Source organism: Doryrhamphus excisus, chromosome 4, assembly GCF_030265055.1.
Source record: "Doryrhamphus excisus isolate RoL2022-K1 chromosome 4, RoL_Dexc_1.0, whole genome shotgun sequence".
NCBI lineage: Eukaryota > Metazoa > Chordata > Actinopteri > Syngnathiformes > Syngnathidae > Doryrhamphus > Doryrhamphus excisus.
Window position 1 is genome coordinate 2,019,087 of NC_080469.1, and position 27,513 is coordinate 2,046,599.

The 27,513-nt window shown below is 39.5% G+C and overlaps 1 protein-coding gene and 1 long non-coding RNA gene across 4 annotated transcripts in view; one reads left to right on the plus strand and one right to left on the minus strand.

Moving 5' to 3' along the window:
* LOC131127935 (uncharacterized) overlaps positions 1 to 18,567 on the minus strand; it is a 45,853-nt gene extending 27,286 nt beyond the window's left edge. Inside the window, exons 1-3 of one of the 2 annotated variants that reach the window (XR_009129583.1) lie at positions 18,488 to 18,567; positions 18,100 to 18,220; positions 17,425 to 18,022 (exon numbers count right to left, since the gene is read on the minus strand). This is a non-coding gene — a long non-coding RNA (uncharacterized LOC131127935). Of the gene's footprint in view, positions 1 to 17,424; positions 18,023 to 18,099; positions 18,221 to 18,487 lie in introns of those variants that run through there. The other variant, XR_009129584.1, reaches the window with a different exon arrangement.
* The window catches only part of zmat4a (zinc finger, matrin-type 4a), a 73,936-nt gene that overhangs the window by 39,266 nt on the left and 7,157 nt on the right, over positions 1 to 27,513 (plus strand). For both annotated transcript variants that reach the window (XM_058070341.1, XM_058070340.1), the window contains 3 exons: positions 3,567 to 3,656; positions 17,508 to 17,664; positions 26,017 to 26,238. In XM_058070341.1, the coding sequence (XP_057926324.1) occupies positions 3,567 to 3,656; positions 17,508 to 17,664; positions 26,017 to 26,238 (469 nt within the window). The remainder of the gene's footprint in view (positions 1 to 3,566; positions 3,657 to 17,507; positions 17,665 to 26,016; positions 26,239 to 27,513) is intronic.

The following is a 27,513-nucleotide window of genomic DNA, read 5'->3' on the forward strand; positions in this document are numbered from 1 at the left end:
CTGGTTTGGCTCGTTAAGCGGTCAACTGAAATTGCGGGAATTTCTCAAGTCAGACTTGATGTGTGATTCTTGTGGACGAGGCTCTAAATCAGGGGTCTCAAACTTAAATTACCTGGGGGCCACTGGAGCTAGGGTCTGGGCAAGGCTGGGCCGCATCAGGTTTTCCAAAAAAAAAAAAAAAACGCATTTATTAAAAACAGAAAAATATACAAACTTTTTCAGTGCTTTGGTTCCGATTTTTTTTAAAACATTCCACTGTTCTCAAATATCTTAATTTTTATTTTTCTGCACAAAATAAGATGAAAAATAAATGAATAAAATCAATCAATCAGTAATAAATAAATATAATAATAATAATAAAAGGGCAAATAATAAAAACTTAAGAAACCACATATAGTTGGTGGGTAGACAAATTATTTTTTTCAGATAAAAATGAACAAAGCATTATTAGAGCCCTGTAGACATGACAAAACACGACTATAGTCACATTTATACTCTTTTTATTTACAACATATTGCGCAACTGCAGGGTCTTGAGACACATGCTAACTCGCAAACTAGAGAGCTAGCGACCTAAACGGTAGCCTTCAAGTTATTTCCTTTCAACTTAAATAGCCAAAAACTTACCACTTCCACACGGATAGGGAGGATAACTATTAACAGTTATTTAACCTTTAACATGAACATTAATCAAATGTAATAATTTTTTCTGGGTACATGATACCATACAGCATCCATATCAAACTTTCATATCAAGGCGGGGGCCTCAAACTAGTGTCCTGCGGGCCACATTTGGCCCGCGGGCCGCGTGTTTGAGACCCCTGCTCTAAATATTCATTCATTCATTTGTTTTCTACCTCTTATTCTAACGAGGGTCGCGGGGGTGCTGGAGCCTATCCCAGCGGACAAACAAGGACCAGGAATCTGAACTTGTTTAGAGATGGAGGTTCTTGGACTTTCCCATTGTTCCGAGTATTGGTCGACCTAGCAAATGCTGTCAAATAAGCCTTTTTTTCCTCTGCCTTCTCGATGTCCTCGTTCCCCAAATTCAAACAGATCTAGGTCAGACTTATCAGGAAACTGCATCCTTACCCTCATCTATTCAGTCCTTGGGAACGTCTGCAAATGAAAGTTCCCTAATTTGTACGTTGGAATGACAATATGAAAACTCTAATTCTTACTAATTCTTTCTCTCGATTTCCCCTCCCTTCAGTCTGTAGGACATCTTGACAAACAAGTCGGCAATCAGTCTTTCTTGTAAATCAGATTCATTTTCAGATAAACTAATCTGGCCTCTCAATTATTTCCCCTGACATGGCTCCAATATCAGACCCTCGGCGATCAATGCCAAGCTTGTAAGAAGACACATGCTGCCGAGCTCTAATTATCGCTTCAGTCCCATTTCAGGCAGCAAGTGGAAGTAAGAACATTTATTGGAGTGATCCCTTCTTTAATGAGGCCACTCCCTTGCAGATCACAACATGCAAATCTCCCAATTATGTAATCAAAAGCAGCAAACAAAACAATGAATGTAAAGATGCGGACATTTTTCACATAAGAAATAATGTCAATCCAATTAACCCATCCCAGGCATCAAATAATGTTTAATATTAGGGCTGCACGACGAGTGATTCGCATCACAGCAAGAGACCCGAGTTCGATTCCACCCTCGAGTTTGCATGTTTCCTCCCACATTCCAAAAAACATGCTAGGTTAATTGGCCACTCGCAAACTAGAGAGCCAGCGACCTAAACGGTAGCCTTCAAGTTATTTCCTTTAAACTTAAATAGCCAAAAACTTACCACTTCCACACGGATAGGGAGGATAACTATTAACAGTTATTTAACCTTTAACATGAACATGAATCAAACGTAATCATTTTTTCTGGGTACATGATACCATACAGCATCCATATCAAACTTGCGCGGGGCCGCACTAACATTAAACTTTCATATCAAGGCGGGGGCCTCAAACTAGTGTCCTGCGGGCCACATTTGGCCCGCGGGCCGCGTGTTTGAGACCACTGGTGTAGACATTTGGCCACAATGATGGCATCTTCTTAACATTTCACACAGATTCTCCTTTGTGGTTGCTCAAGGGCATTTGTGCAATACTCAATGCCACAATTGCCATGTATAGAATAACTGAAGTCAGCGCGCAGACCTCACAGCTAGGAGACCAGGGTTCAATTCCACCCTCGGCCATCTCTGTGTGGAGTTTGCATGTTCTCCCCGTGCATGCGTGGGATTTCTCCGGGTACTCCGGTTTCCTCAAAAAACATCCAAAAAACATGCTAGGTTAATTAGCGACTCCAAATTGTCCATAGGTATGAATGTGAGTGTGAATGGTTGTTTGTCTATGTGCCCTGTGATTGGCTGGTTACCAGTCCAGGGTGTACCCCGCCTCTGGCCCGAAGACAGCTGGGATAGGCTCCAGCACCACCCGTGACCCTTGTGAGGATAAGTGGTAGAAAATGAATGAATGAGTTTTCCAACAAGGGCTGCACGGTGGACGTGTGGTTAGCACGCAGACCTCACAGCTAGGAGACCCCAGGTTCAATCCCACCCTCGGCCATCTCTGTGTGGAGTTTTTGCGTTTTCTCTGGGTACTCCGGTTTTCCTCCCAAAATTCCTCCCAAAATTTCTCCCAAAAAATTCCAAAAACATGCTAGGTTAATTGGCAACTCCAAATTGTCCATAGGTATGAATGTGAGTGTGAATGGTTGTTTGTCTATATGTGCCCTGTGATTGACTGGCCACCAGTTCAGGGTGTACTCTCGCCCCAAGACAGCTGGGATAGGCTCCAGCATACCCCCACGACCCTCGTGAGGAAAAGCGGTGAATGAAAAAGAAAGCTGAAAAATTTTGAAAAACAGCAAAAATGGGGAAAATATAAAATAAAAAACTGATAAAATTTTTCACCTACATCACAAAGCTGTACAAAGTTCTGAAAACCGGTACTGGGCGGTGGCCTGGTGGTTGGCGACCCCTGCGATACGTTCAACACCCTGAGCATACATAGCGCAGGAATTCTTGGAAATATTTTTTTGATGTTGTGTTGTGTCTTTTGGTCTATCAAAAATAAATAATCACTCTGTACTATATTTCAACTAAATATTTATCAACCCAGTGACTGACTGGTAACCAGTCTAGGGTTCAGTCTGCATGTCTGCCACCGTCTCGTTTTATTCTATAAATGCATACAAGTACATTTGATTTATTTATTTATTCAAAGCTTTGGAGGATGGTGGCTGCATTGTTTCCAACAAAGTCGCTTCCATGGTATTGTTTTACCTTTTAAGAACATTTACTAAATTCTATTACACACCTGATTAAAAAGCCTTTGTTGAGCCGGGAGCAAGAAGGCATGACTGTTCCATTTTAACACACCAACTAATTGTGTGTCCTCTGGTGTAATATAACACCGATTGGCAAGGTGAAATGAAGCTTGGCGTTACAAACACAAGTATAAAAGCTATGCAAGGTTTACAGTGTAGAACACACCGTGTAAATCATTAAAGACGGACATCTTGTATTATCATAACATGTTTTCTTGTCTTTCTTCCAGAGTCGGAAACATGCCAATAAAGTTCGGCTGTATTACATGCTACATCCTGTGGATGGAGGCTGTCCTGCCAAGAAGCTCAGAACAGATAATGTGAGTTATTTATGAAATATACATCAAGTCCATCGTATCCACGCTTGGTCTCATGTCAGTTTCCAGATTCACGTGAAGACTTTTTATGTTCATGGACTATCATGGATAGCTGACATGCTATAGAGCAGGGGTGCTCATTAAGTCGATCGCGAGCTACCGGTCGATCGCGGAGGTGGTACTGGTCGATCGCGGCGTGACATATTAAAAAAATATCATCCCAGCATCAATGCCGTCACTTGATTGATATACAGGGCAGCCATTCAGATGACAACTGAATGTTGCCCTTCGGGCGACCAATCAAATCAAACAACGTCTCTAAGTGCAGCAGAACTTACGATGTCAGCCTATCATCCATCCCCGTTACTTGATTGACATACAGGACAACCAGTCAGATGACAACTGAATTTTGACCTTTAGGTCACCGCTCATGCGTAAACAACGATGCAAAGTGCTAAGCTAGTCGGCGAATTGCGAGATTTTAAAGCCCTCGCTAAAGTTTATGGTCACTAAAATGAGTGAAGGAGCTGGACCAAGTAAAAAGGCAAAAACTGGACCAAGTAAAAAGGCAAAAAACATATCACTTCCATACGGATATGGAATATTATACGGATATTGTGATACGGATATTATCCATGACTGATAAACATTTGGAAGTGTGCTTGAGGCTGGCTATCAGCAGCTACTGTCCGGACTATGCATCCCTGGCTGGTTCAATTCAGTGCAAGTCATCAAAGTAAACTCAGGTAATTACAAAAAATGTTAATAGTTAATTATGTGTGTTTTGCAATATTGGCTCATTTGGTTATGTAAGGTACATCAACATACATTGTACGTACAAATAATCCTCAATACATTTGAAAATAAATAGATGTTTTGCATTTTTGTAGTGGGTAGATCATTTTGACTCGGTCATTTTAAAAGTAGCTCGCATGCTGAAAAAGTGTGAGCACCCCTGCTATAGAGGTTGTCGACTTCCTGCACAGTCAGTTGCTACAGAGCTCCAAACTTGATGTGACCTTGAGATTAGCCCAAGTACAGTACACGGAGAGCTCCATGGAATGGCTTTCCATGGCCGAGCAGCTACATCCAAGCCATACATCACTAAGTGCAATGCAAAGCGCCGGATGCAGTGGTGTAAAACACGGCGCTATGCCGGACTACGGAGCAGTGGAGACATGTTCTCTGGAGTGATGAATCACGCCTTTCCAATCTGGCAATCTGATGGACGAGTGTGGGTTTGGAGTTTGCCAGGAGAACGGTACATTTGGGACTGCATTGTGCTGAGTGTGAAATTTGGTGGAAGAGGAATTATGGTGTGGGGTTTTTTGTCAGGAGTTGGGCTTGGGCTCTTAGTTCCAATGAAAGGAACTTTGGATGCTTCAGGATAACAAAACACTTTGGACAATTCCATGCTCTCACAATCTTGTGGGAACACTTTGGAGCAGGCCCTTTCCTGACCTGAACCCGATAGAACAACTTCGGGATGTATTGGAGCGGAAACTCAGAGCCAGGCGTTTTCCACCAACATTGGTGTGTGACCTCACCAATGTGCTTTTGGAAGAATGGTGAAAAATTCCGATAAACACACCCCTCAACCTTATGGACAGCCGTAATAGCTGCAAAAGATGGACCGACATCATATTGAACCCAATGGGTTCCCAATGGGATGGCACTTAAGTTCATATGTGAGTCACGGCAGGTTTTGGTTATGTAATGTATATTAGCCGTATAGATAATCGGCATATCGGTCATCGTCAAAAAAGCTAATATCGGACATCCCTATAGTATAAATGTTGTGACTGACGGATGGATAGATTGGCACAAACCAACTTAGTCGTCCTATTCCTGCAACATGGTATGTAATTCTACCAAGAATTCTATTAGTAGTAGAAACCATTACTGCTATTTAAATTTGATCAATTTTGGGTATGATATCTTTCCCAAAGGGGAGTTGAATGTTTGCTGAGATCAACAGAGAGTAATTCTCTTCTGCTGTGGCGGCTTTTGCATTTTTCCGAGCTAACTATTTGCAGTAATGATTGGTGGCATGTCATCCATTATGTATTTGGATCATGTAAACGAGGCACAAATGTTAATGTGAAATGTTTTAGGTCAAACACGGGATAATAAATTCATGCAAAAGGGTGAACTCAGATTAAACTGAAATAAACAGCTAGTATTGTTGACTTAACCGTACTTAATATACTTCATTCATTCATTTTATACCGCTTATTTTCACGAGGGTCGCGGGGTTGCTGGAGCCTATCCCAGCTGTCTTCAGGCGAGAGGCAGGGTACACCCTGGACTGGTTGCCAGCCAATCACAGGGCACATATAGACAAACAACCATTCACACTCACATTCATACCTATGGACAATTTGGAGTCGCCAATTAACCTAGCATGTTTTTGGAATGTGGGAGGAAACCGGAGTACCCGGAGAAAACCCACGCATGCACGGGGAGAACATGCAAACTCCACACAGAGATGGCCGAGGGTGGAATTGAAGCCTGGTCTCCTAGCTGTGAGGTCTGCATGCTAACCACTCGACCGCCGTGCAACCTAGCACTAAATTCTATCACATAAAAAGGCTTAAGTTTAATACTCGGTCAATGATGACATTTTTGGTTTTGTTTTATTCATGTTTCCAAAATATTTTTCCTCTAGAAAGGACTTCAATAAAAGGGGACAGATTATGCTTTTTCCACTTTTCTGATAGCCTATAAACCAGGGGTCTCAAACTCAATTTACCTGGGGGCCACTGGAGAAAAGAAAATCAATCAATCAGTAATAAATAAATATAATAATAATAATAAAACGGCAAATAATAAAAACTTAAGAAAGCACATATAGTTGGTGGGTAGACAAATTATTTTTTTCAGATTAAAATGAACAAAGCATTATTAGAGTAGACATTAGTAGACATGACAAAACACGACTATAGTCACATTTATACTCTTTTTATTTACAACATATTGCGCAACTGCAGGGTCTTGAGACACACACTAACTCGCAAACTAGAGAGCTAGCGACCTAAACGGTAGCCTTCAAGTTATTTCAACTTAAATAGCCAAAAACTTACCACTTCCACACGGATAGGGAGGATAACTATTAACAGTTATTTAACCTTTAACAATCAAACGTAATAATTTTTTCTGGGTACATGATACCATACAGCATCCATATCAAACTTGCGCGGGCCGCACTAACATTAAACTTTCATATCAAGGCGGGGGCCTCAAACTAGTGTCCTGTGGGCCACATTTGGCCCGCGGGCCGTGTGTTTGAGACCCCTGCTATAAACGCTACAATGTTGTATTCTTGTGTTAACTGATGCAAAAGAGTAGGATAGTACAAAATAATCAGCCATATTTTTTTTATCGTACTTTTAAAATAATTAATGTGTCTGGTAGTTTCAGACCACCAAACTAACAGGAGGGTTTGGATCGGTATGGGGTCCACTATGTCTTAAAAATAAGCATTTTTATGTGCGTATGAATTTTCATCATTTTATCGTAGTCGTGGAACATAACTCACACCAAAGTCTACTCCATATGTAGTTATTAACGGAATATGTTTAGTTTCCTGTCTCAATTCGGGCCCTTGTTAAAAAGTCACATTTCTGGATGGGAGGGGGAGACCCCCCCCCCTGTAAGACGACACAGATGTGATGCGACCAGGCTGTGCATATAAGGTGGCATTGTCTAAAAATACGCACAGCCGCACTGCCTCCAGAGACGGAAACAGTGTGTACATTCTGGCATGGCCCAGCGTCTGGACCTGTTTCACTTGATTACATGTGACAACTGTACACGCTGCCGGTCATTCTAGTTGCTGTGATGACCTGCTCTCATCCAGTCTGTGTGGTGATTTTGGTCATTTTGGAGTGGTTACAGAATTTTACTGTATTGGTGAATTCTATATTCTATATATTAGTAGTTGATGCAGTCCCATAATGTCCCCACATCATGCCATGTGTCTATTTGCCTTTAGACATGAGTAAATTAGATAAAATGCTAACATGCTAACAGTCATCATGCTAGCACCTAGCAAGACAGCGTCAAGTCCCAAAAGTGTCGAGGCAGTCCGATAGTGTCCCCACATCATACCATGTGTATATTTGCCTTTAGACATGAGTAAATTATTTAAAATGCTAAAATGCTAACAGTCATCATGCTAGCACCTAGCAAGAGAGCCTCAAGTTTAGAAAGTGCCAAGGCCGTCCTATGACATCCCCACATCATGCCATGTGTGTATTTGACTGTAGACATGAGTAAATTAGATAAAATGCTAACATGCTAACAGTCATCATGCTAGCACCTAGCAAGACAGCCTCAAGTCCCAAAAGTGTCCAGGCAGTCCGATAGTGTCCCGACATCATACCATGTGTATATTTGCCTTTAGACATGCGTAAATTATTTAAAATGCTAAAATGCTAACAGTCATCATGCTAGCACCTAGCAAGACAGCCTCAGGTCCCGAAAAGTTGATGCAGTCCCATAATGTCCCCACATCATGCCATGTGTCTATTTGCCTTTAGACATGAGTAAATTAGATAAAATGCTAACATGCTAACAGTCATCATGCTAGCACCTAGCAAGACAGCGTCAAGTCCCAAAAGTGTCCAGGCAGTCCGATAGTGTCCCCGACATCATACCATGTGTATATTTGCCTTTAGACATGAGTAAATTATTTAAAATGCTAAAATGCTAACAGTCATCATGCTAGCACCTAGCAAGAGAGCCTCAAGTTTAGAAAGTGCCAAGGCCGTCCTATGACATCCCCACATCATGCCATGTGTGTATTTGACTGTAGACATGAGTAAATTAGATAAAATGCTAACATGCTAACAGTCATCATGCTAGCACCTAGCAAGACAGCCTCAAGTCCCAAAAGTGTCCAGGCAGTCCGATAGTGTCCCGACATCATACCATGTGTATATTTGCCTTTAGACATGCGTAAATTATTTAAAATGCTAAAATGCTAACAGTCATCATGCTAGCACCTAGCAAGACAGCCTCAGGTCCCGAAAAGTTGATGCAGTCCCATAATGTCCCCACATCATGCCATGTGTCTATTTGCCTTTAGACATGAGTAAATTAGATAAAATGCTAACATGCTAACAGTCATCATGCTAGCACCTAGCAAGACAGCGTCAAGTCCCAAAAGTGTCCAGGCAGTCCGATAGTGTCCCCGACATCATACCATGTGTATATTTGCCTTTAGACATGAGTAAATTATTTAAAATGCTAAAATGCTAACAGTCATCATGCTAGCACCGAGCAAGAGAGCCTCAAGTTTAGAAAGTGCCAAGGTCGTCCTATAACATCCCCACATCATGCCATTTGTGTATTTGACTAATGAGTAAATTAGCTTAAATGCTAACATGCTAACTTAGCAGCTGTCTATGGGGCTTGCATTACTGAGCAAGCCCATAATGAAGAAATACCCGACTTGATGTTGTTGCAATAATAATCTGGAGGACAGTCAACAGGGACATTGTCTTTTGTTCAGATTGTCTATTTACAATCTTCAGTCATTGGTTTCTGTGTCGGCACATTTGAGCACTTTTACCCAATAAACTCAGAGGGATTAATTTATTACCAACCTCCCGTCATTCTTTCTTGAAAGCAAAGAGGCCAACCCCCCCCCCCCCCCCCCCCCCCCCCACATTGTCTCGTATTGTTAGTCATTGCGTGTTTTAGTACTTCATCAACCAAAAATAAACATATGCATTGTAAACGGTCATCTGTGCAGAATGATGAGGTCGGTCGACTCAGTGTTTGCCTTTCAGTTCATTCATTTGCCCCTTTGCATTAAATCAAGCCTCCGGCCTCGTCAGTGTACCCTGGTAGGGAGATGGAGCAGCCTTACTGGGATGGCACAGGTGTTCCACGCTGCCTTGACAGAACAAGAAGTGACTACAGTCGTATGCTTCATTGCCCTAACCTCTCCTTGAGCACTTTCGAACAGATTGCACACTTGACAGACTCACATTTGAATTACTGTAGATACTCTCATTCCATGTCTAAATTGCAATATTTTCTATGTTTCTATGTTCTATGTTTGGAGAAAATTTAGGGTATGTAATACACACAATTTATGCATATCCTCTAAATTTCTTGTGCAATGGTTTTCAAAAGAGATTGTACGTCAACGTAACAAAAAATGCAGAATGCACTAGGAAAGAGGAGTACATCCCATAAAGGCTTGTTGGCAAACTTTCACAAATGTGCCTAAAGGATGGAATGATGAAGAACAAGACACCCACAGATGTGGTCAACAGGACCATAAGTCTCCCGATGACCAGGAACTGGAAATCCCCGTCCCTTTTTCTCATGTCCAAGATAACCTTGACTGTGTAAGCTCGCTAGTCTTTGCTGAGTTTCAAAGGCAGAGGATTATTAGCTGGACGTCTAAATTCTGAGCTAGTCAGGGAATTTGAGACTGCCTCCAAGTCCTTGCTGGCCCACACTGTCGGGACATTGGACTCGGGATGGTAGCCTGAAGTGGCCGACACAGCTTGATAAGGGTCTTTTAGACAAGGGATGCCGTTAAGAAGGTCTGCAGACTCGAGGGCGGGTAGATGCTGGGTCGGGGAGTGTCAGCTTGAAGAACCCATGGCTGCTTGGCTTCATGGGCTCATGGGAGAACCTCCGTCCAGAGAGCTGGAGGGCAGTAAACTTGGTTGGTTAATGGTGTCCATCACTCTGTTTTCTGAGTGGTTTCCCACGAGACAGCACTGATTATTGGGGTCACAGGTATGATTATGTTGTGGTCTGGTATTCTGGGAACCTGGTTTGTAAGGTTAGGGTAAATTGAATCTGGCCAGGAAGAGTACCCACTGTGCCTGGGGCTGAACGGAGGTGGTCGATCCAAACGATAAAGAAATGGGAAGAACTTTCCATTCAATGCCTCCACTCCCACAGGGCCAAAACGACAACATCATACTAATTCGACGGGGATTACGGAAAGCCACAGCTCAAATCTTGGCTGTATTGGACAGCACGAGATCTTGAAAGGAATTGGAAAGAATGCAAATATCACAGAGATGAACAGAAACAAAAGGATTTCATCCACAGAGACACAATGGAACTCGGTCTGTCCTTCTCCGTGCTTCTCTATCAGGACTTTCAGTGAGAACACTGCATCTGTGGCGCTCTTTCATTACATGAAACTGTACTTTTGCACACAAATTGTTGACACTTTCACGTTTAGTTTGTGTGTCTGTGTGTATGAAGTAGTGACCACACACTCGTACACATGCCATCCTTTGCATGCACACAAATAGACTACTGTGTCTACTTCTCAGAGGCAAGCCTTTTTGTCCTTTCTTTGGAGGGATATCCTTGTAGTCGACTGTCCCATTTCTTGTACGCATGCCGCAAGGGAGATACTATATACGTGAGTGGACGGCCACAACAAAAAGGCAAGTTATTTGCCATGCATAAAGGCAGGTCAAGATCCACCCAGTCCAGACAGACTACGTTAGACCGCATTTGTCGACAGAGAGCTGAAGCACTGCAGGTTTTCTTTCCAACCAGTTTCTCCAGCAGGTGATTTCATTGACAGGTCCGTCCCTCAAACCAAAGGAGGGTTAATCGTTCAAATCCCCTGCTTTAGCGACCGACTGGAAAGAAAACAGGGCTGACACATTATTGTTATGTTGCAATATTTGTATCTACCCACAGCTCATACTGTATATCAGGGGTGCTCATTAAGTCGATCGCGAGCTACCGGTCGATCGCGGAGGTGGTACTGGTCGATCGCTGGTCGATCGCGGCGTGACATTAAAAAAATATCATCCTAGCATCAATGCCGTCACTTGATTGATATACAGGGCAGCCATTCAGATGACAACTGAATGTTGCCCTTCGGGCGACCAATCAAATCAAACAACGTCTCTAAGTGCAGCAGAACTTACGATGTCAGCCTATCATCCATCCCCGTTACTTGATTGACATACAGGACAACCAATCAGATGACAACTGAATTTTGACCTTTAGGTCACCGCTCATGCGTAAACAACGATGCAAAGTGCTAAGCTAGTCGGCGAATTGCGAGATTTTAAAGCCCTCGCTAAAGTTTATGGTCACTAAAATGAGTGAAGGAGCTGGACCAAGTAAAAAGGCAAAAACTGGACCAAGTAAAAAGGCAAAAAACATATCACTTCCATACGGATATGGAATATTATACGGATATTATGATACGGATATTATCCATGACTGATAAACATTTGGAAGTGTGCTTGAGGCTGGCTATCAGCAGCTACTGTCCGGACTATGCATCCCTGGCTGGTTCAATTCAGTGCAAGTCATCAAAGTAAACTCAGGTAATTACAAAAATGTTAATAGTTAATTATGTGTGTTTTGCAATATTGGCTCATTTGGTTATGTAAGGTACATCGACATACATTGTACGTACAAATAATCCTCAATACATTTGAAAATAAATAGATGTTTTGCATTTTTGTAGTGGGTAGATCATTTTGACTCGGTCATTTTAAAAGTAGCTCGCATGCTGAAAAAGTGTGAGCACCCCTGCTGTATATATATGAAATAATTATAATATATATAAATAACTAAAAAATAAAGTGTCATGGATCACTTACACGCATACACATGTAGCTGAATAATAAACTATACATATAGCAACTTTTGGTTGCACTTCCGGTTTATGTCCAGCCCGGTCCGGTTTATGTCCGATAATTTATACACATACAGATCATTTAGATGGGTGAACAGATAGATACAGATAGTGGTGTACTCGCTCATCCCTAATTATTAATCTTTGTATTGCTGGAATAAATGTGATGCCTTGTCTATTGTAAAATTTCATGATTTTTAAAAATTATTTCTTAGAAGTAATAATAGATGTTCTAATGTTGCTGTGGCTGTTTTGTCACTGGAGTGGTACAGTATGCATTGGCTGGTGTGTTGAGTGCTAATAAAGGACAGTGACAAGGACAGAAGGAAGGGCAAAGTGTGTTTGTGTGTGTCAGAAAGTCACAGTGCGGCAGCATGTCTCTGTTACCACACATTGTGGAGGAGGAGGTGTTTGTACAGTAAGGGAAATAATTATTTGATTCCCTTACAAATACTTTGATTTTATGGCAGATTTATTTCAATAGAAAGAGACAACATTTACCAGGAAAAAAAAAACTTTAAACAAAAGCTTATACATTAATGACTATTTCTGTTATAGTTTTTTTACATAGATCTGTCCATTTTTTTTCTACATTTACTTACTACTAAGGTACTAAATTATTTAAAATGCTAAAATGCTAACAGTCATCATGCTAGCACCTAGCAAGAGAGCCTCAAGTTTAGAAAGTGCCAAGGCCGTCCTGTGACATCCCCACATCATGCCATGTGTGTATTTGACTGTAGACATGAGTAAATTAGATAAAATGCTAACATGCTAACAGTCATCATGCTAGCACCTAGCAAGACAGCCTCAAGTCCCAAAAGTGTCCAGGCAGTCCGATCGTGTCCCGACATCATACCATGTGTATATTTGCCTTTAGACATGAGTAAATTATTTAAAATGCTAAAATGCTAACAGTCATCATGCTAGCACCTAGCAAGACAGCCTCAGGTCCCGAAAAGTTGATGCAGTCCCATAATGTCCCCACATCATGCCATGTGTCTATTTGCCTTTAGACATGAGTAAATTAGATAAAATGCTGACATGCTAACAGTCATCATGCTAGCACCTAGCAAGACAGCCTCAAGTTTAGAAAGTGCCAAGGTCGTCCTATAACATCCCCACATCATGCCATGTGTCTATTTGCCTTTAGACATGAGTAAATTAGATAAAATGCTAACATGCTAACAGTCATCATGCTAGCACCTAGCAAGACAGCCTCAAGTCCCAAAAGTGTCCAGGCAGTCCGATAGTGTCCCGACATCATACCATGTGTATATTTGCCTTTAGACATGCGTAAATTATTTAAAATGCTAAAATGCTAACAGTCATCATGCTAGCACCTAGCATGACAGCCTCGGGTCCCGAAAAGTCGATGCAGTCCCATAATGTCCCCACATCATGCCATGTGTCTATTTGCCTTTAGACATGAGTAAATTATTTAAAATGCTAAAATGCTAACAGCCATCAGAAAAAAAAACTTTAAACAAAAGCTTATACATTAATGACTATTTCTGTTATAGTTTTTTTTTACATAGATCTGTCCATTTTTTTTCTACATTTACTTACTACTAAGGTACTAAATTATTTAAAATGCTAAAATGCTAACAGTCATCATGCTAGCACCTAGCAAGAGAGCCTCAAGTTTAGAAAGTGCCAAGGCCGTCCTATGACATCCCCACATCATGCCATGTGTGTATTTGACTGTAGACATGAGTAAATTAGATAAAATGCTAACATGCTAACAGTCATCATGCTAGCACCTAGCAAGACAGCCTCAAGTCCCAAAAGTGTCCAGGCAGTCCGATCGTGTCCCGACATCATACCATGTGTATATTTGCCTTTAGACATGAGTAAATTATTTAAAATGCTAAAATGCTAACAGTCATCATGCTAGCACCTAGCAAGACAGCCTCAGGTCCCGAAAAGTTGATGCAGTCCCATAATGTCCCCACATCATGCCATGTGTCTATTTGCCTTTAGACATGAGTAAATTAGATAAAATGCTAACATGCTAACAGTCATCATGCTAGCACCTAGCAAGACAGCCTCAAGTCCCAAAAGTGTCCAGGCAGTCCGATAGTGTCCCCACATCATACCATGTGTATATTTGCCTTTAGACATGAGTAAATTATTTAAAATGCTAAAATGCTAACAGCCATCAGAAAAAAAAAACTTTAAACAAAAGCTTATACATTAATGACTATTTCTGTTATAGTTTTTTTTTACATAGATCTGTCCATTTTTTTTCTACATTTACTTACTACTAAGGTACTTATAAAATTGCACTTCTGGTTGGATGCTAACTGCATTTTGTTGCCCTGTACCAGTGACATGAGTAATAACAATAAAGTTGAATCTAATCTAATCTAATCTAATTTCATTGAGTTCAAAATGGACCCCCTCTGCCCGCCTCTCGCCTGAAGACAGCTGGGATAGGCTCCAGCACCCCCCTGCGACCCTCGTGAGGAAAAGCGGTAGAAAATGAAGGAATGAATGAACATATACAGCATAATACATATTATGCTCATTATTGAAAATTAATTGTCAAATTAAATTGTCAATTAATGTCAAATTACTAAACTGTATTAATGATTCTGAAATGGATATACTCAACATTTATATAGGTTGTTTCTTCATTTTCTACCGCTTTTCCTCACGAGGGTCGCGGGGGGTGCTGGAGCCTATCCCAGCTGTCTTTGGGCGAGAGGCGGGGTACACTCTGGACTGGTCGCCAGCCAATCACAGGGCACATATAGACAAACAACCATTCACACTCACATTCATACCTATGGACAATTTGGAGTGGCCAATTAACCTAGCATGTTTTTGGAAGGAAACCGGAGTACCCGTAGAAAACCCACGCATGCACGGAGAGAACATGCAAACTCCACACAGAGATGGCCGAGGGTGGAATTGAACCCTGATCTCCTAGCTGTGAGAGTCTGTGCGCTAACCACACGACCGCCGTGCCACCCTTCTTTGCATATATTATTGAAAAATGTATCAATTGAAAACACATACACAGAAGTGTGAGAATATACAGTATGTTCTAGATTAGGCCCGAGTGACGTTTAATTAAATAAGATTTGACCTTCAATGTGACCTGTTTTTATTTTTTTTTTCATTTGTCATGTAAGCCAACACATTTGTGAGCTCATTAAGCACATCAGTGATGCGGTGGAGCAGTGGGAAGAGCTTCCCAGCACTTACGGATCACACACAATTGTGCCTTGCTCAAGTACCAAGAATTAATACACAAGGAAGCGGTGCACATTCACTTAGTTTACTTAAACTAGTTTCCGTTTTGGATGCTCTTGTTTTGTATTTGACTTCCTGTTTTGCCTTGTCTTCCTTGGTTGTGCTTATCAGCCACACCTGTCTAATTTCTCCTGTCTATTTAGTTCAGGTGTGTATTTCTCCCAAGGTGGGATCATTATCATTAGTCCGTCTACCTTCCTGAGTTGTTTTATCCTGTTGTTGTTGCTATTATTGCAAGCAATAAATATTTTTACCTGCATTTGGTCCTGTTCTCTGCATCCTGGTGTCGCACCGCAAAGCTCTCAAGCGCCACCCGTGACACAAAGTCCCTTTAAAAGTTTTACCAAAGAAACTTAACTGCGAGTCAAACACTTCCGAAAGCTGGGAACACAGATGGAAAAATCCAATGCTTTTCTTTTTTTTATAGTTTCTATCATTAAAATAATAATTAGTTAAGTTACCAGCCTCATTAGTGTTGTGTCATTGACCCCCTCCTTCTGATATTGCTGGGTACCTAATGGTGTGGAAAACACTGGCTATCAGCCTGAAGGGCTAATTATAAATAGACATCATCCTGGTAAAGCTTTTTTCCAAATACACACTTCTGTGTGGTATACAGAAAAGCTGCTACTTCAGGCAGTAAGTACACTTTAATATACGCATGAAACAACGCAATTAAGCAGATGAATATTCATTCATTTTCTACCGCTTATCCTCACGAGGGTCACCGGGATGCTGGAGCCTATCCCAGCTGTCTTCGGGTGAGAGGCGGGGTACACCCTGGACTGGTCCAGCTGGTCGCCAGCTACCAAACAGGGGGACCCCTGACGCCTGACACCCAACAAAAAGCCCAGTGATAATCATCTATTCATGGCTGTTTTTTATACTAATACAGGTTGCTTATTTAAAAGGGAAAAAGAAGGGAAATATTCACATTTTTGTCAAACACTTCTTAGTCTCGTTTATTTATTTTTCAAATAAAAATTGCTATACCGATGCTATACTGCATCAGAAATGCTGCTTAATACAGTTAAAAAGCCGACATTTTGAGAAATGCTGCAAATGTTGGACAGACAGTATGAATTGCCTGTGAGAACATATGTCACCAAAGCTACTTCCACAACGTTACCACAGTTAAAGATGGCATATTTAGTTTGAGGCCCCCGCCTTGATATGAAAGTTTAATGTTATTGCGGCCCGCGCAAGTTTGATATGGATGCTGTATGGTATCATGTACCCAGAAAAAATTATTACGTTTGATTCATGTTCATGTTAAAGGTTAAATAACTGTTAATAGTTATCCTCCCTATCTGTGTGGAAGTGGTAAGTTTTGGGCAATTTAAGTTTAAAGGAAATAACTTGACGGCTACGGTTTAGGTCGCTAGCGCTCTAGTTTGTGAGTTAGCATGTGTCTCAAGACCCTGCAGTTGCGCAATATGTTGTAAATAAAAAGAGTATAAATGTGACTATAGTCGTGTTTTGTCATGTCTACAGGGCTCTAATAATGCTTTGTTCATTTTAATATGAAAAAAATAATTTGTCTACCCACCAACTATATGTGGTTTCTTAAGTTTTTATTATTTGCTGTTTTATTATTATTATATTTATTTATTACTGATTGATTGATTTTCTTTATTCTTGATTTGTTTATATATTTTTCATCTTATTTTGTGCAGAAAAATAAAAATTAAGATATTTGAGAACAGAGCTTTCCTTGTAGAAAATCGAAACCAAAGCAAAGTTTATTAATTTTTTCGTTTTTAATAAATGCGTTTTTTTTTACTTGGAGGCTCCGGTGGCCCCCAAGTAAATTGACTTTGAGACCCCTTTATAAAATAAAACAACAGAGACAAGACATGAGAGACTGCGTATATTTAATCTTGTATCGGCTTACTGAAATAATCTGTTGTAGTATTGTCGTGACTCATGTTGTTGTATCTCTGTAGGGGAACGACGAGGGTGACGTGGACAAGAATAAATGTTGCACGCTGTGTAACATGTCCTTCACATCAGCAGTGGTTGCACAGTCACACTACCAGGGTAAAATCCACGCCAAGCGGCTAAAACTGCTACTGGGGGAGCAGCCTGGCATTACAAGCAAAGGTACAGCCCCTTTTTTTGGAAAGCAGTATGTAAATAATGTATGTGTCAGAGTTGCATGTATCGAAGTGAAGAAAAGAAATAAGATGCGTTTCCACTGGAAACTCTTTAATTGTTTATTTTCCTGTGTTTTAAAGCTTCATCAAAAAAATAATAAAATTCTTTAAGTCGACAGTAACCGGGGGTGGCCAACCAGCCAGATTTATTGTAAATTCCTGGTCGATGTTGGCATGGACTGAGCTGAAGTGAAGATTTGGAGCTTTGAAATGCGATAAAGAAGCCAGAGTGGCTTGCTTTAGCGCTCAACAAAAAAATCGGAGCTCTCACGCCACCTTGGTTTTCTGCCATTCGAGGATGATCCCTAACAAAAACCCTGATTACTTCAACTATTGAATATTCTGAAGCCTGAATGCAAACACTATTTATATTGGTACTCACATTTCCAATGATGAATTCAAGGAAAGGTATGCATCTGTTGCCCCTCCGCAACCTGTGGTACAGAATAAGGAAGACAATCCACGATGACTTGACATATATTCACCCTTAGGATTTATTCTTCCTTCAAAAATAACAACAATTCAGATATCATAAGATGATTACATCAACTATTTGTTTCCAGACACATTTCACATATTTCAATTAGCCTGCTTCATGATATTAACAGTACATTAAGGCCTGCTAGCATTAGCCATTTCGCTTATGTTCAAATGCTCTACAACACATTTTGTAACAAACATTTTGCAGTCAGCTGTTTACTTTAGCAACTTTCTAAACTCTTTACAGCCGTTAAAATATAAATTATAAATTATCTCTACTTTGTACTAACCTGTGGTACAGAATAAGGAAGACAATCCACGATGACTTGACGTATATTTACCATCAGGATTTATTCTTCCTCTGTCGTTTTATCACCTACTCTATACCGCCATTGCTGCTAGCACCCCCTAGTGGAACTTGCGGTATTACACCCAAACGCCAACAATGGAGATTTGGTTATTTTAGAAACAAATATATTTAAAAAAAAATAGTAGGGTGTCTTTTTTTCTTTTCTTTTAAATTTTATAAACTATATATATTATATAGTTATATAATATATACATATATATTATATAAACTATAAATTATTATATGTATGACATGAACTATTACTACTCTTAAATGCTTTAAACATATTTATGCATTTTAAACAGTTTTATTTAAACCAAGTTACCTTATCTTTTATGTACCTTGCACATCAAACAATATTACTCAGACTTATTTCAGTTTCTCAACTGTTCTTCTGCAATCCCGTGAAACGATAACACAAAGCATAAACTGCACCGACAAAAGCCATGTCATATTTACATAACTAACATCGGCAGACCATCACAATCTTTTTGGTGATGCTCCGTTGTTTCGCTGTGAAACAACCTCGCCAAGCGTTTTTTCTCCTTGTTCATCCTTAACAGCCATGAAGGTGCTGCTGTTAATGCCTCAATAAACACTAATGAGACAACGCTGCCTCTCTGTTGGCGTGGAAAAGCCTCAATAAAAAATATTGGATGCTTTTATTACACCGGGACAGATGGGTTACACCTTCCTTTTGTGGTACACCGTGACCGTTAAAATTCAGCGATATAGATTTGAGTGTGAAATTGCTAGTGTAAGCAGATGTTTGGAACACAGAATGAAAAAGTGAAATATTTTTAATGTCATTTTAACAAGCGTTAATATCTGTATTATCGCACTGTACACAGCTTGGGTGAGCTAAAAGATAAACCCGCTGTGCCCTTTTACACAGGCATCTAAAACACCGTATGCTCACTGACCCATATACACAAGCACAGTGTGTGTGTGTGTGTGTGTGTGTTTTAATCAACTTCTGGTGTTGTGATGCTTTTGCAGTTTTAAATGATGTTTTATTTTACACACTAGACCTAGCGGGAAGTCTTTGTATTATTTGTATTTTTATATATATATGATACAATATGCGATATTCTTCTCTTTGTGGCACAATTCTATATTCTGGCCCATTTCCAATGGTTCTGGGCTCCAGGCACAGCAGCTCCCACGAATGTCATTTCCTTTAACATCTACAGCTTAGCTCAGGGAAATATTTCCCCCATATTGATTTAAAGCGAAGTGATTCAGAGAATTGGACACCAAAAAATGTTCCCATAGCATTTTTTCCTCATACTTTTGAAACTGTGAAATGTGTTGGTTTAATTTATTATCATATCAGCTGTGGAATTATGAAAAAAGGTAACTGTCCCATCAAGAAAATCAATCAATCAGTAATAAATAAATATAATAATAATAATAAAATATAGTTGGTGGGTAGACAAATTATTTTTTTTCAGATTAAAATGAACAAAGCATTATTAGAGCCCTGTAGACATGACAAAACACGACTATAGTCACATTTATACTCTTTTTATTTACACTATCACTATCACTTTGTAAACTTTTTTCCAAAAAAAAACGCATTTATTAAAAACAAAAAAATGTAAAAAACTTTGCTTTGGTTCCAATTTTCTACAAGAAAATCTCTGATAAAACATTCCACTGTTCTCAAATATCTTACTTTTTATTTTTCTACACAAAATAAAATGAAAAAAAAAATCAAGAATAAAAAAAATCAATCAATCAGTAATAAATAAATAAATATAATAATAATAATAAAATGGCAAATAATAAAAACTTAAGAAACCACATATAGTTGGTGGGTAGACAAATGATTTTTTTCAGATTAAAATGAACAAAGCATTATTAGAGCCCTGTAGACATGACAAAACACGACTATAGTCACATTTATACTCTTTTTATTTACAACATATTGCGCAACTGCAGGGTCTTGAGACACATGCTAACTCGCAAGCTAGAGAGCTAGCGACCTAAACGGTAGCCTTCAAGTTATTTCCTTTCAACTTAAATAGCCAAAAACTTACCACTTCCACACGGATAGGGAGGATAACTATTAACAATTATTTAACCTTTAACATGAACATGAATCAAACGTAATCATTTTTTCTGGGTACATGATACCATACAGCATCCATATCAAACTTGCGCGGGCCGCACTAACATTAAACTTTCATATCAAGGCGGGGGCCTCAAACTAGTGTCCTGCGGGCCACAGTTGGCCCGCGGGCCGCGTGTTTGAGACCTCTGCTCTAAATATTAATTCATTCATTTATTTTCTACCGCTTATTCTCACGAGGGTCGCGGGGTGCTGGAGCCTATCCCAGCTGTCTTCGGGCAAGAGGCGCCAGCCAATCCCAGGGCACATATAGACAAACAACCATTCACACTCACATTCATACCTATGGACAATTTGGAGTCGCTAATTAACCTAGCATGTTTTTGGAATGTGGGAGGAAACCGGAGTACCCGGAGAAAACCCACGCATGCACGGGGAGAACGCTAGCCACTCGGACACCGTGCAGCCATAATAATACACTAGTATATTATTTATAAGTCCAGTTTTTTTTAAAGAAATAATATGCAGTATCTGAATTAATTACTTAATTGTAAAATATTAAGATTATTTTTTTTTAATTTTCCAGTTTGAATAATTATTTATATTATTTTTTAATTATTTTTTTATTGTTTTAATATTGATGATTGTGGCAAAAAAAAGTAAAGAAAAACCAAAAATCTAAAAAAATTAGCATATCACGCGGGCCGCGTGTTTGAGACCCCTGGTGTAGAGTTTCCTGTCTGGATATAAATAGTAAGATGACTATTAAGCTGGAAGCTTTGGTTCTTCGAACGGCAATGACAACAAATTACTCAGCGCAGTTTCCTTTGAGCAAGGCATTCTGTGCATAACAAGCCTCGGGCTTAATGTTGCTAACTGGCTGGCTTCTGACCCCTTTGCACAGGCGACGTTAAATCAACTCTGACATCTTACATCAAGCCGTTACTCAAAGCGGTCAGTCTTATCGCCAAAAGTCCTTGATTCAAATCCTACATAATAGCACGTCATGGAAACTAAACTGTCCGCAGCTCAGCTATGACTCACTTTAGGCTCAACTTGAAGAAAAAAAAAATCCAATAATTTGCTGTGACTTGAAGGCGTCGCTGACGGCCATTGGACTTGTAATTCCATGAGACGTCAGTAGAACTTGGCTGGGTTGAAGTCGTTACGCTAATAGCGATGTTTTGCTGAACAGAACTACTTCGCTTTAACGAATGTAACCAGCCGTGAACAGGGACAGGCAGAACGGGCACTTTATTCCATTTGTCGAGTACAATTTAGATATTTTTTCTCTTTTTTTTTGCATTGAACGGAGATAAAATCCTGTGTTTCACATGACTGCACTAGCAGTGCAACGGACATTGTTGCATTGTACCCGATCGGGGCTCATTAAAGCCCCCGAGAGTTCGATGCCTGCTGCATATTGCTGGCTGGCTTGCATTTTAAAACACCAAACTTGTGTTTTATAGGCCGCGTCACTATTACCGCACTTTGTTTGCATTTAATGGCTGGCATCAGTCACTTTTAAAAAGAAGTATTTCTCGGCGCTGTGTGCATCGATCTAGAGAGGAGTTGCATGCCTCATCACATTTTTTAGGAAAGTAAAAATGTATTATTAAGTATTTGATACTGACTTATAGGAAATATTGCATAATGATTATAGCATCCGAGATATCTAACGTTACCACTTTAGACTCACAAAGTTTGTTTATTCAACATATAACATATAACATATACCAGGGGTGCTCATTAAGTCGATCGCGAGCTACCGGTCGATCTCGGAGGTGGTACTGGTCGATCGCGGCGTGACATTAAAAAAATATCATCCTAGCATCAATGCCGTCACTTGATTGATATACAGGGCAGCCATTCAGATGACAACTGAATGTTGCCCTTCGGGCGACCAATCAAATCAAACAACGTCTCTAAGTGCAGCAGAACTTACGATGTCAGCCTATCATCCATCCCCGTTACTTGATTGACATACAGGACAACCAGTCAGATGACAACTGAATTTTGACGTTTAGGTCACCGCTCATGCGTAAACAACGATGCAAAGTGCTAAGCTAGTCGGCGAATTGCGAGATTTTAAGCCCTCGCTAACGTTTATGGTCACTAAAATGAGTGAAGGAGCTGGACCAAGTAAAAAGGCAAAAACTGGACCAAGTAAAAAGGCAAAAAACATATCACTTCCATACGGATATGGAATATTATACGGATATTATGATACGGATATTATCCATGACTGATAAACATTTGGAAGTGTGCTTGAGGCTGGCTATCAGCAGCTACTGTCCGGACTATGCATCCCTGGCTGGTTCAATTCAGTGCAAGTCATCAAAGTAAACTCAGGTAATTACAAAAAATGTTAATAGTTAATTATGTGTGTTTTGCAATATTGGCTCATTTGGTTATGTAAGGTACATCAACATACATTGTACGTACAAATAATCCTCAATACATTTGAAAATAAATAGATGTTTTGCATTTTTGTAGTGGGTAGATCATTTTGACTCGGTCATTTTAAAAGTAGCTCGCATGCTGAAAAAGTGTGAGCACCCCTGACATATACAGTATATGACGCCATCCATGTGCCCTACTTTCCAGGTATGACCAAACATTCATTCATTCATTCATTTTCTACCGCTGGTGGCCAGCCAATCACAGGGCACATATAGACAAACAACCATTCACACTCACATTCATACCTATATGGACAATTTGGAGTCGCTAATTAACCTAGCATGTTTTTGGAATGTGGGAGGAAACCCGAGTACCCGGAGAAGCTGTGAGGTCTGCACGCTAACCACTCGACCGCCGTGCAGCCCTATCACCAAACAACCTACGGTGATTCAAACGTGTTCCAATAATAACGGTTGGTGGTCCGAGCAGTTCAAGCAGAAGCTGTAGTAATTCTACACTTGATCAAATTTATTTAAGATTTGTCAGATCAAAACTCGATTGCCGTGTAAGCCTTAATAACATGATAATTACTACTTCCTGAAACTTCACTCTAAGCATTATGGGAACTGTAGTTTTAGCCATAAATTAGCTGCATCCCCGTACAAAAAAAAGTAAGCATTTTGGTTGAGAAGTCGTAGCAGAAGTAGGTAGTATTTTGATAGTAATTTGATAGTTGTAGCACGTAATCAGTTCCTCCATATCATAAATATTTCCCACAATTCATGAAAGTTGCATCCAAATTCATTCCGAAAGTTATTTTGACTACAGAAAAAAAACCAAAAATATAACCTCAGCGTTGCGCTTGTGCTTGGCGGAGGTAATAATGTCATTGTTATTGTATTTTAATATTAGGTTATGTGCATTTTTTGTCTCAATAAAATAGTCTAAATAAAAAACGGTTGGTGGTCCGAGCAGTTCAAGCAGAAGCTGTAGTAATTCTACACTTGATCAAATTTACTTAAGATTTGTCAGATCAAAACTTGATTGCTGTGTAAGCCTTAATAACATGATAATTACTACTTCCTGAAACTTCACTCTAAGCATTATGGGAACTGTAGTTTTAGCCATAAATTAGCTGCATCCCCGTACAAAAAAAAGTAAGCATTTTGGTTGAGAAGTCGTAGCAGAAGTAGATAGTAGCAATTTTATGGAAACGTTTAAATTTTGGGAACATTTTGAATGTAGCACGTAATCAGTTCCTCCATATCATACATATTTCCCACAATTCATGAAAGTTTCATCTAAATTCATTCCGAAAGTTATTTTGACTACAGAAAAAAAAACAAAAATATAACCTCTGCGCTGCACTTGTGCTTGGCGGAGGTAATAATGTCATTGTTATTGTATTTTAATATTAGGTTACGTGCATTTTTTTTCTCAATAAAATAGTCTAAATAAAAAACGGTTGGTGGTCCGAGCAGTTCGAGCAGAAGCTGTAGTAATTCTACACTTGATCAAATTTACTTAAGATTTGTCAGATCAAAACTCGATTGCTGTGTAAGCCTTAATAACATGATAATTACTACTTCCTGAAACTTCACTCTAAGCATTATGGGAACTGTAGTTTTAGCCATAAATTAGCTGCATCCCCGTACAAAAAAAATTAAGCATTTTGGTTGAGAAGTCGTAGCAGAAGTAGGTAGTATTTTGATAGTAATTTGATAGTTGTAGCACGTAATCAGTTCCTCCATATCATACATATTTCCCACAATTCATGAAAGTTTCATCCAAATTCATTCCGAAAATTATTTTGACTACAGAAAAAAAAACAAAAATATAACCTCTACGCTGCGCTTGTGCTTGGCGGAGGTAATAATGTCATTGTTATTGTATTTTAATATTAGGTTACGTGCATTTTTTTTCTCAATAAAATAGTCTAAATAAAAAACGGTTGGTGGTCCGAGCAGTTCAAGCAGAAGCTGTAGTAATTCTACACTTGATCAAATTTACTTAAGATTTGTCAGATCAAAACTCGATTGCCGTGTAAGCCTTAATAACATGATAATTACTACTTCCTGAAACTTCACTCTAAGCATCATGGGAACTGTAGTCTTAGCCATAAATTAGCTGCATCCCCGTACAAAAAAAAAGTAGCAGCTTATACACCGGTAATTACAGTAAGCATTTTGGTTGAGAAGTAGTAGTAGTAGAAGTAGGTAATAGCAATTTTATGGAAATTCATGTTTCATCCAAAATTCATGAAAGTTTCATCCAAATTCATTCCGAAAGTTATTTTGACCACAGACAAACAAACAAAAATATAACCTATGCGCTGCGCTTCTGCTTGGCGGAGGTAATAATGTCATTGTTATTGTATTTTAATATTAGGTTATGTGCATTTTTTTTCCTCAATAAAATTATCTAAATAAAAAACGGTTGGTGGTCCGAGCAGTTCGAGCAGAAGCTGTAGTAATTCTACACTTGATCAAATTTACTTAAGATTTGTCAGATCAAAACTCCATTGCCGTGTAAGCCTTAATAACATCATAATTAATACTTCCTGAAACTTCACTCTAAGCATTATGGGAACTGTAAGCCTTAATAACATGATAATTGCTATATCATACATATTTCCCACAATTCATGAAAGTTTCATCCAAATTCATTCCAAAAGTTATTTTGACTACAGAAAAAAAAACAAAAATATAACCTCTGCGCTGCGCTTGTGCTTGGCGGAGGTAATAATGTCATTGTTATTGTATTTTAATATTAGGTTATGTGCATTTTCGTCTCAATAAAATAGTCTAAATTAAAATAATAATAATAATAATAACCAATAGTGAGCAAAATGTTCCTCCTATAAACAAGTAAGAATAATCCAATTAAATCCAATTCAACTTTGGAATGCTGCAAATTTCTATGTGGCACAAATGTCCATAGAAAAACGAAGTAAAGAATATCGAATGACCGACGTTTTGTGGTGTTTCCCTCAGAGGTATCCCCCAACATTATAAGGAGCTCTCCAGACACATCTCCCGTAACCTCCCCACGACAGCGACGTGACTCGGATCGCTACTGCCAACTATGCAACGCTTGGTTCAACAACCCCGGCATGGCTCAACAACATTATGATGGCAAAAAGCACAAGAAAAACGCAGCCCGAGCAGACCTTCTGGAGCAGATGGGAAAGACTCTGGATATGGGTGAGATGAAAGGTATGGAAACTTCATCAATATTATGTAGAATGACTAACAGTTGGGGGGGGTGGAATTGGATAAATGGTTGGAAAAAAACGGGAGGTAGCAGAGATGAGGATGCTGTGGTTCTCATTGGGAGTGACCAGTACCCAGAAAAAATTATTACGTTTGATTAATGTTCATGTTAAAGGTTAAATAACTGTTAATAGTTATCCTCCCTATCCGTGTGGAAGTGGTAAGTTTTTGGCTATTTAAGTTGAAAGGAAACAACTTGAAGGCTACCGTTTAGGTCGCTAGCTCTCTAGTTTGCGAGTTAGGTTTTTCTTTACTTTTTTTTTGCCACAATCATCAATATTAAAACAATAAAAAATAATTAAAAAAAATAATATAAATAATTATTCAAACAGGAAAATTTTAAAAAATTAATCTTTTACAATTAAACTTGGGACATGTTTTATTCAGATACTGTATATTATTTCTTTTTTAAGAAAAACCGGACTTATAAATAATATACTAGTGTATTATTATGGCTGCACGGTGTCCGAGTGGCTAGCGTTCTCCCCGTGCATGCGTGGGTTTTCTCCGGGTACTCCGGTTTCCTCCCACATTCCAAAAACATGCTAGGTTAATTAGCCACTCCAAATTGTCCATAGGTATGAATGTGAGTGTGAATGGTTGTTTGTCTATATGTGCCCTGGGATTGGCTGGCGCCTCTTGCCCGAAGACAGCTGGGATAGGCTCCAGCACCCCGCGACCCTCGTGAGAATAAGCGGTAGAAAATAAATGAATGAATTAATATTTAGAGCAGAGGTCTCAAACACGCGGCCCGCGGGCCAAATGTGGCCCGCAGGACACTAGTTTGAGGCCCCCGCCTTGATATGAAAGTTTAATGTTAGTGCGGCCCGCGCAAGTTTGATATGGATGCTGTATGGTATCATGTACCCAGAAAAAATTATTACGTTTGATTCATGTTCATGTTAAAGGTTAAATAACTGTTAATAGTTATCCTCCCTATCCGTGTGGAAGTGGTAAGTTTTTGGCTTTTTAAGTTTAAAGGAAATAACTTGAAGGCTACCGTTTAGGTCGCTAGCTCTCTAGTTGGCGAGTTAGCATGTGTCTCAAGACCCTGCAGTTGCGCAATATGTTGTAAATAAAAAGAGTATAAATGTGACTATAGTCGTGTTTTGTCATGTCTACAGGGCTCTAATAATGCTTTGTTCATTTTAATATGAAAAAAATAATTTGTCTACCCACCAACTATATGTGGTTTCTTAAGTTTTTATTATTTGCCGT